At 47.7% G+C, this 18,344-nt stretch overlaps 1 protein-coding gene across 3 annotated transcripts in view; it reads left to right on the forward strand.

Annotated features, from left to right (window-relative positions):
- The window catches only part of RXRG (retinoid X receptor gamma), a 111,345-nt gene that overhangs the window by 82,459 nt on the left and 10,542 nt on the right, over positions 1 to 18,344 (forward strand). For all 3 annotated transcript variants that reach the window (XM_038413389.2, XM_038413391.2, XM_038413390.2), the window contains exons 3-8: positions 1,935 to 2,079; positions 2,833 to 3,012; positions 14,436 to 14,596; positions 16,035 to 16,164; positions 17,583 to 17,715; positions 18,192 to 18,283. In XM_038413389.2, the coding sequence (XP_038269317.1) occupies positions 1,935 to 2,079; positions 2,833 to 3,012; positions 14,436 to 14,596; positions 16,035 to 16,164; positions 17,583 to 17,715; positions 18,192 to 18,283 (841 nt within the window). The remainder of the gene's footprint in view (positions 1 to 1,934; positions 2,080 to 2,832; positions 3,013 to 14,435; positions 14,597 to 16,034; positions 16,165 to 17,582; positions 17,716 to 18,191; positions 18,284 to 18,344) is intronic.

The following is an 18,344-nucleotide window of genomic DNA, read 5'->3' on the forward strand; positions in this document are numbered from 1 at the left end:
AAGTGACAGAACACATGGTAGAGCTTTATCCTGTGTTAATTCATAGATTCAAAGTGTGCCCATCCACTGAAGGATGTAAACTGGCTGTCATGCTATGTTCTCAGTATGAAAATGCTATGGCTCTGCAGGTTGGAAAAGGTCTTCCCAGCTACTGATGTTTCAAACTGAGCTGAGGCATAACAAGAGGAGGACTCAGACATGCTCAAAGCATTTTCTCTAAAAGAAGAAAAATCCATTTCAGCAGCTCTAGAGTTAAAATCAGTCCTACAATAACAAACTTCACAGGAACTGGGGGGGAAATGACTGAGATAGAAAGCAGAGCTGGGCACAATCAGGAATCAAACCTACACATCCAAACATTCTAGGGGTATTTGAATTTGGAGCTAAATTTTGCAAATGACCCGTCATCTCTATAATGTACCAAACCAAAACCATGGCTCCAAAGAATCCTGTTCTTTGGAGTTATCCATTGCCTGCATGCTGTTTCTGACCACCTCTGTTCCAGGGCTGGTATATATACATAAATAAAGCAAGTTACACTTAAGCTAGGCCTGAATTCCATTTGCCAATTTCTCCTCCACTGGAAGCTGACCTGCAAAACCCCAGACCCTCCACCACTTGGCAGGTGAGGCAACATTGACAAGATCATTAACTTCTTAAAGGGGGGGTGCATGTGTAAATTTGTGTGTTTTTGCTTTTATTTCTTCAAGGTGCAGGCTAGAGTGGGTCAAAAGTTGAACTAATTTCATGAAAAAATTAAGAGGGTTTTTTTTTTCAAGCATTGTTCAAAATGGAGCCTGGTTTCAATTTTTAAAAAAAAATATTTTCACTTTTTTAATCAAATATTTCAAATTTTTGTATGAGAAAATGGCATTAAAATGGTGTAAAAATTGGTGTATCAAAAATCTTGTTGTTGATGTATGAAGAAGTTTAAAATGTCAATAAAAAGGAGAGCTGGCTGGAACATTTTTGACCCAATTTCATTTGGTTGAAATACACCATTACATTGAAGCTGAAAAAATTCCCTGGCAAGGAATTTGTTTCTGCTAAGTTTTCCTCTGGAAGGTTTTTTGGGTCCAGAGCAATCTGGTGAGTGTGGTCATTTCTGAGTGGAAAGACAGAGGCTATGTCTATGCTACCGCGGGATCGACGCTGCTGCGATCGATGCACCAAGGGTTGATTTTAGTGGGTCTAGTGAAGACCCACTAAATTGACATCAGAGTGCTCTCCGGTTGACTCCAGTACTCCACCAGGAACGAGAAGATGAAGGTAAGGCAATGGGAGAGCATCTCCCATCGACTCAGTGCGGTGTAGACAAGTAGCTGGAGTAACTTAGGTTGACTTACCATGGTAGTGTAGATGTAACCAGAGTCTCACTCTATAATCCAGAGGCTGGGGTATGGGCAGATCAGATTCAGATGTTTGAATCAGAGTGATCCAGGATGTAGAACTGGGCTCTGAATCAGGCAGAGCAGCGGCTTGGAACCTGGGTCTCCCCCTGCCCCGTGTCCCAACCACCTGTTTGTGCTGTGCTGTGATTGGAGCCCTTGACCCAAAAAACTTTCCTGAATTGAAAATATCCTGAAGGTTTTGTTTTCGTTCCCCATGAGAAACAAACAACATTTTGAAACCTTGAAAATTGCCGCCAAATGAAATTGATGTCCTCCAGACAGCTCTCATCAAAATTCACTAAACTTTTCATGAAAAATTGCAACAATGATCTTTTTCTTTTTAAACCTTTTTATTAAATAAAAGACTGTTTTGTAATGAAAACACTTTTTCAGGAGAAACGCCAGCCAGGTCTAACTGAAAATGTGTCCTGATATGTATCTGGACAGCCCCTAGCACAATGTTTAGATCTTTGGACACTACTGCAATGTGAATCTTAAATAACATAATTCAGGCTTGTCTCTTGTAAATTCCTCTTTTTCTAGCTCAATGTCATGAACAATGTCAGCAGCTCTGAAGACATTAAGCCCCTGCCAGGCCTCCCAGGGATTGGAAACATGAATTATCCCTCCACTAGCCCAGGGTCCCTGGCCAAACACATCTGTGCAATCTGCGGGGACAGATCATCAGGTACATCATTCCGATTCACTATTTCAGTGGAGCAGCTTTAAGCAAAGCAAGCCTTTCCTGGGCCGCGATGTGAAATTTGCATAAGAAGCAACACTAACGAGGTTTGCTGAGGGATCTTGCTAGAAAATACTGATGCCACAAATAACACTACTGGATTTATTTTGCAACTTTCTTGCACACAGCTCTGTCAATGCACCTTGCCCCTGAGTAGTAGCATTATTGTTTTACCAATGCATTTCACTACTGAGCCCTCTATCACACGCTGCTCTTCCTGTTCTGGGCCCCTAGCGGGCATTGTACCAATGTACCTCAATCTTGGTGGGAAGTATCCCAGACAATTTCTGCCCCAAGTCTTGTCTCCTTCCCAACCATTCCTGTCGATGCACCTCAGTCCTGGCTTGCAGCACTCGCTGTTTTTCCACGATGAGACTCTGTACGATTTGTACTAATGCACCTCCACGGCAATCTGCAATAGCCCAGCTAGTCCAATCCAGGGTCTCTTTTGGCCTCGCTAAGTATGCTGAACGCTGCCTGTTTCTGTACTGGTTTTGTGATGTGCACAAATGGGGACTAGGCCGAGACCAGCAAAAAGCATTTCTGCTGCCACTCAAAGTCAGGACTAAAAAGCAAGTCTCCAAAACTGCATCGGTAGAGCCATTCCAAACTCCTCCCCCATCGGTCTTATTTAAAGGGAACCTCTGACTAAGGGAAAAAGACAGTACGTTGATCTGTGACTTCTTTTCATGTTCTCAGGGAAGCACTACGGAGTGTACAGCTGTGAAGGCTGTAAAGGGTTCTTCAAGAGGACGATAAGAAAGGACCTTATCTACACATGCCGCGATAACAAAGACTGTCTAATAGACAAGCGTCAGCGCAACCGCTGCCAGTACTGCCGCTATCAGAAGTGCCTGGCTATGGGTATGAAGAGAGAAGGTAGGTAGTAATATACACTGGGGTGGGTGTATAAATACACATGCTGGGTGTTAGTGTGAGGAAGACGTGGACCCCTTACTCGTTACCTTCCAGGACTTGTGGGATTCCAGACAGCAGCAGGTGGTATTTCAGGAGAGCTTTATAGACAGTGTGAGGACACACCCTTTCCTCAGCCCCTAGCTGTGCAGGCACCCAAAGCAGAGCCTCATCTTGGACTTGGAGCTATGGGTCCCAGTTCTGCTCCAAAGGTTCAGGCAGAGCGTCCTCTCATACTGCTCCACTGCTGTGTCAGCCCTTGGCTGGTTCTAATTCTCATAGCAACCCAAGCACTCTCCTTTCTGGAAAGGTAGACCGTGGCCTCCCGGAGGCATCTAAAATCTATAACTGGGTTCATCACAGCTTCATGCTCTGAGGGATTCCTCTCGGCAGACTCACACACAGTGGAAACTCATCACCAGGGGTTTCCTTCCCTAGTATGTGTCTGCAACACCCATCAGTTTAGTCATTACCAGGGAGCATTAGAGATAAAGCAGGAGTCTCTGCAGCTAGTGCTAAAGGACTAAAGCCCAGAGCCTGAAGGTGTTTAGGTGCCTAACTCCCATGGGGACATCCCTTTGGAGTTAGTTGCCTAATAACCTTTGAGGATCTGGACTTATGGCCACGAGGTGGGAACTGTAGCAAGACGACTCGCATCTTCTGTGGATCAGGCACTGAGCACATGCCCCGCCATTTCTCAGAGGCCTATGTTAGATCAGCCCTTAGGCTGCTCTACATGTAGAAATTGGCTTGCAGGTAATGAGACTGTGCTAGGCCTTTCCTTTCACACACTGCGCTGATGTCTCACCTTCAAGCGCCCTGTGACTTTCCCAATGTTTGTCTTGTCCTCCAGCCCAGGTTCTCATTATCAGAGAGGGAGGGAGTGGTGTTTAATGAGGACAAGGTCAGGAGGGGCTATTTTAGGGAGGGGGAAGGTAATCTGTGTGGACGGTCACAGGGTGAGGAGGCAGGGTGCGGTCATTGAGGGAGATGGTGAGGAGGGGAGGGGAAGAGCTAAGTGGTGGGAAAGAATTGGGGGTGGGAAAGGAGGGTCCAATGGAGTTCAGATGAGGAGGAGTGGGAAGGGGTTAGAATATCATGTTGGGAGAGAAGCCCACCATTCCTGGGGGGCAACTTGGGATGTGAGAAAAGGTGGGGTCATGGCTGGAGACTCCTGCTGCAGGGGTTCGGTAAGTACCAAGGAGCAGGAGATGAAAAGCTCATGGGTGACTGTGATCTCATCTGAGATGGAGTGAGCGTTCCAGAGGGGGCAAGAGGGATGGAGGGAGGGCAGGGATGCGGGTCAGGTTGCCAAGGCAGGCACCAATGGGGCAGAGGGAAAGCGTGTGAGAAGTGGGAACAGCTGGAGGGGGCAGCTAGGCTGAGTCAGGTGATACCGGAGGTGAAGGAGGGTGTGGAGATGGGATGGGGAGTGGTAGGGAAGGGGAATGAGACGGGGAGATAGGGCCAAAGGGAGGAGTAAAGCTGGGATGTGGTGGGAGGAGAAGTGGGCAGTGCAGCAGAGGATATGAGAGAGTCCAGGGCATTGTGGACATTGCTCAGATTGGTTCATCGCCCCTATGACTCAGCACTGATCGCCCAGGTAGAGAAACCATGAAGCGGTGGCTTCCTGTCAATGAAGCAGGCTGAAAATCAGTTATGCAGAATCAGTCAGGCAGGCAGAGCTTTGCTAATGCGGGGCATGATCAACTAAGGAATACATTAATTATGAGGTGAGTGTGTCAAGTAATTAGGCAGGGAATTAATTATGCTCAAATAGGCAGGAAAGGGGAAATGTGCAAAGCAGAAATCCAGCTTCAGGGCACTGAGTCAATGGGGCAGGGAGTTACCCAGCCAGGCTGTCTGGGAGATTAGTGAGTGTCCCGTGACTGATTGGGGCAGTTTTGGAGAGAAGCAAGCAGCCAGTGGGTGCCGTGATGGTGACTGTGTCTCAGGCAAGCCCTGTAAAGGGAGGTGCAGCTAGGCCAGCCGCAGGTTTGTGCAGGGGCAGTGTGGCCATTGTTCCACCCCTCCCGGAGGTGTCACATTCCCTCTCCATGTGTGCTGAGCCAGCCCTCCCTTCTCTCCTCCTCGGGGGGGGGGCTTGTGCTGCAGGCAGAACTAGGAGGGAACAGCCCCTGTGCCCCAAGCAGTGCTGGAACAACTGGGCTAGGGCATTAGGCAGAAGCACAAGATGGAGGAGAATTCATGCACCTGCTTCTCCACCCTTGCATGGCCATGCAGGCAGCTGGGCACAATCTGGCCATGAGTCAGGAATGTTAATAGAGGGCTTGTTCCAAAGCCCGTTGATGTCAGTGCAAAGATTCCCATAGACTTCACTGGGCTTTGGATCAGGCCCTTAGCCAGTCGCAATGCATGCTATGTTGACCTTTCAGCCAGCATTGCAGCCTTGTGCAGGTGCAATGTGGAGACGAAGCCTGTACCTGCAAAGCTAGGAGGCATGAATTTGTGCTCACAGGTACATAAGGTTACTCTTCGCTGCATACGCTAAGCAAACAGCGGTTGCAGACTGTTGGGCATCTGAGCACGTGGCAAAAGGAGCATGCTGCCTTTTCCTGCATCTGCACACTGCGAGAGCACAAATGTCTGATGACTCTTCATTCCCTATCTACAAAAATAGCTGCTGTCAGAGCACCGAGCTGAGCCCCTTCCAGCTGGAACAACGCAATGAGCCATACAGCTCAGCCCAGCTGAGATCTGGCCTCTTGAGCGCCTGCACTTTGTTCTCCTTGTCCCTTTCCATTGTTTTTGGTGAGAACCCTGTTGCTATAGTTTCAAAGGACTCCCTTTCTTCTCCAGCCCAGAGCATGTGTCTGGAGATACTTGGGGATGCAAATAGCTCAGGAGTAGCATCCTTCCACTTCAGCAAAGCGACTGAGGCTGTGTGCACTTCCCCAGCTCTGCTGAGCCGCCAGAGCAGAGTTCTGCTCCAGTGACTCTCCTTTCAAAGGATTCAGAGTAGCAGCCGTGTTAGTGTGTATCTGCAAAAAGAAAAGGAGTACTTGTGGCACCTTAGAGACTAACAAATTTATTTGAGCATAAGCTTTTGTGAGCTACAGCTCACTTCATCGGATGCATTCAGTGGAAAATACAGTGAGAAGATTTATATACATAGAGAACATGAAACAATGAGTGTTACCATACACACTGTAATGAGAGTGATCTGGTAAGGTGAGCTATTACCAGCAGGAGAGCCGGGGGGGGGACACCTTTTGTAGTGATAATCAAGGTGGGCCATTTCCAAGAGTTGACAAGAACATCTGAGGAACAGTAGTGGGGGAGGGAGGGGAATAAACATGGGGAAATAGTTTTACTTTGCGTAATGACACATCCACTCCCAGTCTTTATTCAAGCCTAAGTTAATTGTATCCAGTTTGCAAATTAATTCCAATTCAGCAGTCTCTCCTTGGAGTATGTTTCTGAAGTTTTTTTGTTGAAGAATTGCCACTTTTAGGTCTGTAATCGAGTGACCAAAGAGATTGAAGTGTTCTCTGATTGGTTTTTGAATGTTATAATTCTTGACGTCTGATTTATGTCCATTAATTATTTTACGTAGAGACTGTCCAGTTTGGCCAATGTACATGGCAGAGGGGCATTGCTGGCACATGATGGCATCTATCACATTGATAGATGTGCGGTGAACGAGCCTCTGATAGTGTGGCTTATGGGATTAGGCCCTATGATGGTGTCCCCTGAATAGATATGTGGACAGAATTGGCAACGGGCTTTGTTGCAAGGATAGGTTCCTGGGTTAGTGGTTCTGTTGTGTGGTGTGTGGTTGCTGGTGAGTATTTGCTTCAGGTTGGGGGCTGTCTGTAAGCAAGAACTGGCCTGTCTCCCAAGATCTGTGAAAGTGATGGGTCGTCCTTCAGGATAGGTTGTAGATCTTTGATGATGCGTTGGGGGCTGAAGGTGATGGCTAGTGGCGTTCTGTTATTTTCTTTGTTAGGCCTGTCCTGTAGTAGGTAACTTCTGCGTACTCTTCTGGCTCTGTCAATCTGTTTCTTCACTTCAGCAGGTGGGAATTGTAGTTGTAAGAATGCTTGATAGAGATCTTGAGTGTCCTCCTCCCCTACCTTCAGAAGCATTTATTCCCTTTTAAAGCAGGCATGAACAGCCAGCCAGCTTCATAGGTGTCTCCTGGTGTAGGGAAAAGACAGAGCCAGCTGGTATTTATACAACACCGCAGAAGTAGGTAGGTGGGTGCCGTACAACCCTGGCCATTTCAAACCTGTTGTTATCCTCCCTGTGGCAGGCAGGACTGCTCTGTAGGGCCCCCTGCAGGGCCACCTGTAGTATTGCAGCCATTCCCCACCTTCGTTGGCAAACTCTGGCTACCGGCTTGGGGCAGGGGATGCTTGGCATCAGTCTATGGACAGAAACAGCAATTCAGGATTCATCTGTCTGCACCTTTAAACAAAGAGGGAAAAATTATCCTTCAAAATACAAGAGCTTAGCTGCGGTGCTTAAGGCAAGGCCCTAGCCTGGACCTGGGTTCTGGGTTAACTCTGAGGAGCAAATCCTCTCACCCAGTCTCACCCACCCCTGACACTGCGTTCTTATCTGGCCTGCTGGTTCTGGACTGGTCATTATTTCCTCCTCTGGAAGATTGTGTTGCTGGTCACCTGGTCTGAGTGGATTTTCCTCGGGTGGAGTGTGTCCGGGCACTGATGGCTCCAGCCTGGGACGGAGAAGGCCTGATAGACCCTGTGACACTTGCCTCTTCTCTCCCGTTGACTGAGGAGAAGGATAGAGTGATTTCCACCACTGACCAGCTCTACCACTTTGGTCTCATTTCAGTTGTGGGGTGTAGTGTGTGGGGGCTGGGTGGTGTTGGTGGCCTGTGATATACAGGCGGTCAGAGCACATGATCCGGTCATCCCTTCTGGCCTTAATTGCTGTGACTCTGCGACACTGGTGTCAAGGGCAATTGTGCATAGCTCGTTTCCTGCTCAGGGCATGGCTAGGTGTGTTAGAACTGGATACCACTGTAGCAGGGACTGTGCAGGCCTCACAGTGGCAGTAATGCACTCGCAAAGAGCATGGTTGGTTGGTGAGTGTTATCCTTGCTGCCCTTCTGAGCCCTAAATCAGCCAGTGGGGAGGGGGACACTGATGGGACAACCTACGAGAGACCAGGATGCTCCTGCCCTTCTGAGGATGCATTTGCTGCCACTGCCGTTCTTCCAGCCGCTGTTGTCATGGTAAGTGAGAGGCTCGGGCATGGATGCAGCCTGCGGCATGTGAGGGCAGGCCCACACCTCTGACCACCTCCTCTCTCTAGTACCCCCTGTGATTCTTTACACTGGAGGATGCCTGGGCTGAAAATCAGTGTAGCCAGCTGAGCTAGCGCAAGGGACCACACAGAAGAGGGCAAGGGGAGGGACAATCTTGGCGAGGTGGCCTTAGAGCCGGTCGGAGGGTAAGGCTGAACTGGAGCTTTGCCCTCTGTCTTTAGGCCACTCCTCTCGTTGCAGGGTGATTAATGATGCTCTGTCTCAGCAGCTTAGTGCAGCCACTGCCAGCGGGAGGTTACGCTGCCAGTTGTTAATCAAACCTTAATTCAAAGCACAGCTCTCCGCGCCAGCCAGGTGCCAAGTGATTTCAAGGAATTAGAAATTGCTGCTGCTTTCTTTTAAAGTAATTATAAAGCTAACAGCAGGCTGCATGTAGGGGGAATAAATTCCACAGACCGACAGCATGAGTAGGACCCTCTTGAGGATCTATGATGGGGCGGGCAAACTTTTTGGCCTGAGGGCCACATCGGGTTTCTGAAATTGTATGGAGGGCCTGTTAGGGGAGGCTGTGCCTCCCCAAACAGCCAGGCATGGCTCGGCCCTCACCCCCATCCGACCCCCCCTCTTCTCACCACCTGATGGCCCCCCCAGGACTCCTGCCCCATCCAACCCCCCCATTCCCTGACGGCCCCCCAGGGACCTCTGCCCCATCCACTCCCTCTGCTCTCGGTCCCCTGACCACCCCTGGACCCCCCATCTCTAACTGCCCTCTGCTGCCCCATCCACCCCCCCTCCTTCCTGACTGCCCCCCCAGGACCCCTGCCCCATCCAACCACCCCTTCTCACTGACTGCCCCCAGACCCCTTGCCCCTAACTGCCCCTCCCCCTGACTTCCCCCCACCACCTCATCCCACCCCTCCTCTCCTTCCTGACTGCCCCCCCGGGACCACTGCCCCCATTCAACCCCCCTGTTCCTTTCCCTCTGACCGCCCCGACTCCTATCCATGCCCCTGACCACCCCACAAACCCCCCTGTCCTTTGTCCAACCCCTGTCTGCTCCCTGCCCCCTTACCACACTGCCTGGAGCACCGGTGGCTGGCGGCGCAGCTGCACCAGGACAGACAGCCGCCCCACGCAGCACAGAGCACTGGGTCAGGCCAGGCTCTGCAGCCCCGCCGCCCAGAGCATTGTGCCACGCGGTGGTGTGGCAGTGGGGGGGGCCGGGGGCTAGCCTCCCTGGCCAGGAGCTCAAGGGCCAGGCAGGATGGTCTCGCGGGTTGGATGTGGCCCGCAGGCCGTAATTTGCCTACTTCTGATCTATGAGATTTCTGGCAGGATTGCTGGAAATAGGCACTAGAGCTTCAGACAGGTTCCAGGACCTAGAGGACAGGAAGAAGTTGAATATGGGATCCCAAAGTGTCGGTGTTCGTGGGGCAGTGTCAGCTTCCCATGAAACAGAGACAAGTGCTGCTTAGCCGAACTGGAAGCTATTGTTGGGTGAACCTCAGGAAGGTCAGAGTTTGGCCAAACATCCAAAAGATCAGAAACTGATAAGAACCTTTCCCAAACTCTCTCAGGAGTCGGGGCCCCGCTGTGCTAGTCGCTGTGTACACACGGCCCTGCTCCAGAGAGTTTACAACCTAGGACCACAGGTGGATGGGCCAAGCAAGCCGATGGGAGAAGCACAAGGGAAGAGAGAGACCATTACGACTAGGGTAATAAGCAGCGATCACAGCACATCAGGAGTGAAAGCTTGACCTGAGTGAGGAAGGGTTCAATGGTTAGAGTTCTGGCCTGGGCAGTTAGACTGTGGTTCCAGTCTTGCTCTACCAGAGCCATTGTGTGTGCCCCAGGGTAAGCCACTAGGTTCTTGTCTCCAGGAAATTTACCAGTACAATTATACCACTATTCTGGAATAGGAGTATCCACACAGGGTATTATGCCAGTTATACCCGTATAACTATGGCAGTATAATTATGCTGGTAAATTTCCCTGTGTACACAAGCTCTTGATCACTCTGTGCCTCAGTTTCCCATCTTTACAGAGGGGAAAACAGTACTTCCCAATTGCACAGGAATGCTGTAGAGATAAATACATTAGACATAGAGGCGTTCAGATACTCCTGTGACAAGGGCTGCATAAGTATATTAGATAGATAGACCTTACTGAGGTGAATGAGAGTTTTGCCATTAACATCAACAGGGCCAGAATTACATCCCAGCTGGCTAACCTCCTAAGTCTCCGCAGCTGACTACAGATCTCACGAGAACAGACTTTCTGGTGAACCTTCATGTCCTTCCTCTTCCTGGTGGGGTGAGAAATGCTGTGAGAATGGGCTTTTCCATGGTATCTTCGTGCATGCCTCTTGGCCGGAACCCAGGAGTGTAAAACCACATGGGAATAAAAACCAAAGATAGCCGCAGATCATTTCAGAACAAGGCGGAGAGCTGAGAGAGGGCTTTTATTCCTACGGAGCTACTTGGGGAGCCTGGAGCTCCACTGGCTACAGAGGAGTTATGCTAGTTTATACCAGCTGGGCCTTACACACTCATTCCTCGGGCTGTTCCAGTTATTCATGTAGCTCCTCGTTCCAGGGCTCCCCTCCTGCTGGGTTACAAGGAGGATTTTGAGTCCATTGACCCACCTTCAGCCAGAAAAGGGAAAGCCAGCAGAATCAAGCTTTTCTGAAACCAGTTTACAAGAAGCCTTCTGCCCCATGGCTACTCATAGAGGTGGGCTCAGGCATGCCAGAGCCATGTGATTAGTTAGCACACCTGCCAATTATTCATAGGAGAAGGTCAGGGCAGAGCTGATTCCAAGTGACAGCACCACTTCTGTTGGAACCCATGCCACGCAGATTAGCGGTTACATCTCATTTGTTCCCGCAAAAAGGGGTGAGGAATGGGTACTACGCATCACCACCTCGCCCAGGAGTACTGGAGGAGACCTTGTTAAAGCCCATTGCAAGAAATCTTCTCATTAGCCTTATCTCTGCAGAAAAGTAATTGTGCAGAAAAATGTCATATGTTAACATAACAGTCTGGTCATAACATGATCAGATCCCCAGCCCAGCCTTGCCCCACACCAGTGCTCTTGCTACAACTGCCTACAGGGTCACATGTGAAAAGAGCTCATCTTCCAGTGCACGCACATCAAAATCAAAGCCAGGGCGTCATTTAATTATCATTAGCATTGTTCTATGTCACACCAATGATGTCATTCTCTGTGTCCCTGCCCAACAGACATTAGATTAGATTGCTCAAAAGCAATACTTTAGTTGGACAAGTCAGTCAGTCTGTAAAACAGGATTATAATAGAATGGGTGTTGGGAGAAAAAGTACATTAAAGATTGTGAGGTGCTCAGGTACTGTGGGGATGGGGGTCATCTAAATATCTAAGATAGAACTGATTTGGATAAATAAGAACTGAAGCAAACCTTTGCCTCAATCTTTTGCCAAATCTTAGACCATAGGTTTTCCAGGGCCGTACTCATTGTAATTATGTCAATTTACACAGGCTGAATATCGAGCTTTAAAGATTTTTTAAAATATTTCATACATTTGATTTTTAAAATGTCTTTAATACAAATATTTGTGCATTTCTGAATGTTCAGCTGATATGGAAATGGATTATCTCAGAAAGACATCTCTTATGAAATTCCCAGCCCAATTATGCAGACCCAAGAAAGGCAAAGAGTTTGAATAATGCTTGGCTGAGCACCCAGATTTTGAGGTATTTTTCCAAACCATCCTGGTCCAATGAATGTTTTTGAGGGTCAGCCATTATCAGGCACTTTATTGGAAATATCCTTGGGCAACTTTTCCCTTTACACACAGGGAGACCTTCAGATGCTTCCAAAGAGATCTTTCCTGACACACTGGACCACATGGTGTCAGGTTTAAGCCATGTTCAGAGCTGATGCATCAGGACAGACATGATGGAAATTAACGCTGAGTGACAACTGTAGAAACAGACCAGACTCTGTGATAGTCCTTGGGAAGCCCCACTCTTAGCATCTGCTAGAGTGGGGTGGGGAATATCAGAAAAGAGAAGCCCTACTTCTCATGTTTGGATTCTATTGTGCTTTTATGTTTAGAATAAAATAGATATGCATAGGAAGTGCTGTGGGAGTAACTTATACCTGTGACATTACAGCGTTATCAGACCCCGCAAGAGAAGGCGAGTAGGTCTGTAGAGGCAGACTGTCTTTGTTAGGTGAATTCAAAGAGAAGTTCAGCCTGCACATACCCTAATCAGGAGGGAGTGAGATGCATGTCTCCGCCCAAAAGAACTGACAGTCAAAGGAGCCAGAAACCTGAGAGTGGCTTCCCTTGCAGAACCACTGGGAGAAATACATGTGCAGTTGCCCTCAACTGAGAGATGGAATTCATTTTTCATAAGATGAACATTTATGGAGCACCTCCTTTCCCACTCTTTTTCACAAACCTCACCTTCTCCATGGCAGTCAACTCCTGGGATTTCTGGTGGCCCTGTGAATGGGATCCCTGGAGAGCCGTTTGAGAACCGCTGCTGTCAGTGCTAATGCTCCCTCAGTACAATGTCTGTGAGATGATATAATTATCTAGAAATAAATTTTCCCATTTTCTGTCGGTTTCATTCATAGATTCCAAGGTCAGCAGGGGCCATTGTGATCATCTGGTCTGATCTCCTGTGTAACACAGGCCAGAGAACGCCCCCACAATAATCCTGGAGCAAATCTTTTAGAAAAACCATCCAATCTTGATTTAAAAATAGCCAGTGATGGAGAATCTACCACAACCCTCAGTAAATTGTCCCAGTGGTAAATTACTCTCAGCGTTAAAAATGTACATCTTATTTCCAATCTGGATGACACTGGTCCTAGCAGAGGGTCTCCCTCCATCACACATTTTGGAGCTAAGACCCCAAATTTCAGAGATGTTCAGTGCAGCTCACTAGAGAGAGAGAGGCCATGAGCAAAATTTGAACCTGGATCTGCTCTTCTCTAAAGCTCTGGGTTGTTCAGTATTGGGGCTCTTCCTTAGCTGTTGTGTAAATCAGTGTGCGATATAATGGCAGGTGTGGCAATTTAAATCCAGAAAGAGAGACACATAGACAGGCGGGTTAAATCTGTATTGGCATCAGTGGCTAAATTAAGTGAAAAGTGCTATGTTGCTTAGCTCATGCTGTCACCTTTACTTAGCAGGTTTGATGAGTGTATTGTTTGCTGAGCTACAGTAAAAACACTTAACGTACATTTGTGGGTTGCAGTCTAAATCTGCTTCACTCTCTTGTAGTTCTCCAAGGTCTAGTCAGTGACTAAGTTGCTCTTTGACTGCTAAAGGCTTAGCCACACTCTTTTAAATGATGGATTCCAAGTGCCTGACGTACTGCAACCAACTGAGGCAGTTGCCCTGACAAACTTTCCCATTGGATCCTTGACATTTGCAAATGCATCCTCTTCTGCTTTTATTCGATGGAGGGTTGCCGGCTGCTGCTCTCATACTGCCCTGCAGGAATAACAGCGTGTCAATTCTCGAACAGTTGCTTCTCTGTGACTTTTGTGGGCTGCTTTTCTAGATGGTCAGCGATGTGAACAGCGATGGCCCCAAGCGAGAATCATTTAGCTGAACTCTCCCCTATCCTCACAACCCCCAACAACTTTGAGGTTTTAGAAAAAATTGGGACTTTCTTTCAAATCATGCCTGGCTTGGGGTTTGCAAAATCAAATCCGGACATGATGCAGGCTTGCCGAATTAAAACCTCTCCTGGTGCCTCTGTGCACCAAAAGAGTTTGATTGAACTGTGCCCGGCACATTGCACTGTCATTCTAAACCATTGCAAGGCAGGTGTAACACACCATCCATGTCAGAATGGTCATATTTTGTGGTCGTGTTGCACTGGTGTTCATGACACAAGGTGCGTGCTAATGATCGATCAGGCCCATAAAGTCTGCTTCCAGTGTTACCATGTCAACAGAGCCTTGCATCTTGCTGCCTCTGTTTTGTTTCCTATCCTCCTCACTAAGCTCTTCAGTAGTGGACAGGGTTTTATCAAAAGGGATCAATCCCCCTGCTGTTGCTGAGTTAGAAAGATGAGAAGCGTTCCCAAGCTCCCGCATGGTGCAGAGGAATGTTCTTCTGTGTTCTAGCTGTGCAAGAGGAGAGACAGAGAAGCCGAGAGCGCAACGAGAATGAAGCCGAGTCCACGAGCAATGGCAATGAGGATATGCCTGTGGAGAGGATTTTAGAAGCTGAATTGGCTGTTGAACCAAAGACGGAATCGTACAGCGACGTGAATACTGAGAACTCGGTAAGTGTCTGCTTAAGTCAGGCCTTTGCATGTGGGTCAGGTTCGGTGAAGCCACTTGCAGCTTGTGATGACAACGTTCTACCCTGTATTTACAAGTGACAGCAGGTAACTGATTGATGGGGCTATATTTCCAGGAAGGAACCACAACTGGGAGTGAGATGGGTGTCTTGTTTGTGGCAGCTCCTGATCAAAGCAACGTGATTGTTAACTAATTCTGGGATCTGCAGCAGAGTCACTTTCCAAATGCCATTAGTGAGCTGCTGTGGCTGACAGACTGTTTAGTAGGACTGGCCAAACATTAGAGTTTCTCAATGGAAGTGTTCGTTAAAAATTTGAATCTTGATTTAAAAAGAAAAAAGGATGAAATTTTCCAAGAAAGTTTTTACAGAATCATCAACAATCATTGACTGGCTATTTACAAAAAATCACGTGGAAAGAAAGTCGCAAAGCACGGGTGTGAATTTTTTTTTCCTGTTTTTTCAACTAATTTGGCGTTTAATAATTAGTACGGGCGATCTTGAAGTCTACCGTGCTCTGGTGCACCAGCTGGTCTGGAGCACAGGTGTTCTGTTAAATTGGCATCTCTGATATGGCAGGTGGAATTTGGATGAAAGGTATCTGATTTTTTTGACTCATTTTTCTGAGTAGAACAGGACTGTTCAGTTTGTTCAGGCACTGGACAGGATTGCCAGTGATGCTGTATTGTGGACGGTATGGTGAGAACTAGACTGAGACTTAGTGTCTTATTTCACAAAGGACAGTGAACAAACAGGGACCAGTTTGTAATCAGCTACTAACTTTGGTTGGATTTGAATTGCACCCTAGAAGTATGGGTAATAAAGAGGCTTGGAAGGATTTAAATTTTATCAATGTCAATAAAGGTCAATTTCACCGTACAAACACAGAGACTGATGAAAAAATATTTCTATCAATGATGATTGAAATTTCGAATCGGCAAAGGAAGGAAAAAGCTGCGTGAAAACTTTAGAGTTTCATTTAAAGATATTTACGTAGTATATTGTGACGGGTGATATTGGCAATTTGTATTTTAACAGTTATAAAGCTTTAACTTTTTATATCAATGTTGACGATATTAAATAATTATTGTCTAACGCCCCCATTGTCTGATGCCCCATAATTTACTGCAACTGTGAAAATTTAAATAGATAAAAATAATAAAAAATGCTTACAAATAAACATTGATATTATGAGTCAAAATTATAAAAAATAAAAATCGCATTCTGCCAAGTCAAGTAATAAACCAGAATGTTAAATGCACATTATGAATTGTAGCTGGCAAAGGATTTGATGACCTGGATGGTGATTCTGAGTAATATTGACCTGACACAATATTGGCTGCAGGGAACAAGATTATTGTCGCTGATTTGCTGAAATTCTCAGTGGCAAGTTTTCTCTCTTTATACCTTTCCTTCCTTAGATAAATGACCCTGTCACCAATATATGCCATGCAGCGGACAAGCAGCTCTTCACCTTAGTTGAATGGGCTAAGCGAATCCCCCACTTCTCAGAGCTGACACTGGAAGACCAAGTGATTCTTCTGCGGGCAGGTAAAATTCTTTGGTTCCCAGAATCCCCAAATGTTCCTGTTTATATGAATCTTGCATTATTCCTTTGTTTCTTCCTACAGCATCCTGGAGATGTGTCTGCTGATTTCTTGGCCCTTTGGGGTGCTTTAGAATGTCACAATGTTATCCTCGGGCTGCCACCTAATTGCTTTGTCCTGGAGAACAAAATAATTGTAGTCAGACGCTGCACCAAACACCATGGTGACAGTATCCTCATGTTCTGGTGTCAGTGGCCTCATGTATTGGTGCTACATAGCAATGTTGCAAGGTCCATAATAAAACAGGGGCTCTTTAATTGTGCCGTGAGCCAAACTGGCAGAGCTTGGAAAACTGGGCCTTAGCAATAAACCACCAGCATTGGGGCTAGTGGTGCAGGCATTGTGAGGTGCTAAACGGGTGTGCAAAGGGTCTGATCCAAAGCCCACTGGAGTCTTCCCATTGATTTCAAGGGGCTCTGGATCGGGCCCCAGTAACTTACTAATGTCATCTAAGCAAGACTGGCTGGTAACTGAGTATGGCTCAGTCCTTCTCCTTACTTGTTCATGAAAGCATATTTTGTTTGGTTAATGGAGCCATGGAATGTGTCCTTCCCCTGTATGAAAAAACAGCTTCTAGTACAAGGATAAGAGAAAATTGGAGGGACACTATTTTAGGAAAAAGCAGATTTTTTTCTAAACATTTTCTGTTGTTGCTTCTCCTGTATTTTCTGGGCTGTCGGGAAATCTGCCCCGTCCCCTCCTGGCTGCCCTTTCGCCAGCCATTGGGCTCAGAAATCATGAGTCAGATTCCCCTCCCCACCCCACCCCGTCACCCTGAAAGCCATTGATTTCACGTGGGTTCTGAGTCATGCGCCTCTCGGGAGATGCCTCCTATCTTCATTTTGTGTGTGATCATTTCAGGGTCCAGTTCATCCCTACCTGCATGTGCAGAAATGCTGGCTGCTCAGAGGGGGCTCTGCTTGCCCTCCCCAGCCCAGCACGGGGGAGCTACCGTTCTAGTCCTCTTCTAAGCCCTGGGGGTGGAGAATCTCCTTATCAGACTCCTGTCTGTCCCTCCCAACTCCTCTCTGTCAGCCTCTTGACCCCACATTTGCCATCGGGGCTCCCCCCACAGTCTCCAGCCCCCTGCAGTCACATGTCCCAGCGTCCTACTCCTCACAGTCCCCATCTCTGCCTGCCCCCAGCCTCCCTTTCAGCCATTTGTGAATAACATGGGAGGGCTGGGATTTCCTAAGATGCCATGGGGCTGAAGACACCTCTCCCATTACATCTCTGCAGAGGGGCTGGTGTAATGGAGCCTGCACTGGTCTCCGCATGCAGCCCTGATTTAAAGGGACAGTGTCCTGTGTTTCAGTGGGGAGCTGCTGGCATTGCACATGCACCTGTCTCTTGCTCTTGCAGGTTGGAATGAGCTGCTCATTGCCTCGTTCTCCCATCGCTCAGTGTCGGTGCAAGACGGCATCCTGCTCGCCACAGGCTTACACGTGCATCGCAGCAGTGCGCACAGTGCCGGCGTGGGCTCCATTTTCGACAGGTGTTGCCTCCATTTCTCTGCCATCATCAAGAGTGACATCTTTTCCTCTCTGTACAGGGTCTCACCTAAGGGAGACCTGCCACATATTCCTGCTAACATCTCCCCTTGACACTGGGCCTTTGTCCCCAGGTGTTTCACATGCCATGTACGCAGCATTGCCCCCATGTCATCTCCATAGTCCCCCTCTATAATAAAGATGATAGCAGCTTCCATTCTGAGCTAGATTACCATGTTCTTTAGGCTTCTATTCAGCGGTTGCTAATACAGACCCCACAGCTGGGTCATGCTGAATGCACCAGCCTAGAGAATGGTTATGCCAATAAATCTGTAATCTCACAAGAGTCATCTGAGTGCTTTGCCAATGCTGATATATGGAGCATTCCATCCTAGATCGCCATGGTGTTGCATTTAATGCTAGATGCAGACCTTGCCATCCATAGGCTCTCTGTCTGTCTTCTTGTGTCTCCAATGTGCAGAGTTCTGACAGAATTAGTGTCTAAAATGAAAGATATGCAGATGGATAAGTCTGAGCTGGGATGCCTACGAGCCATTGTCCTGTTTAATCCAGGTAAGTCTTGGAAGTAATGGATGCTACAAGGCTCTTTCAGGTACCACCCTCAAAGGCCACC

The sequence above is a fragment of the Dermochelys coriacea genome, chromosome 8 (genome assembly GCF_009764565.3).
Source record: "Dermochelys coriacea isolate rDerCor1 chromosome 8, rDerCor1.pri.v4, whole genome shotgun sequence".
Lineage (NCBI taxonomy): Eukaryota > Metazoa > Chordata > Testudines > Dermochelyidae > Dermochelys > Dermochelys coriacea.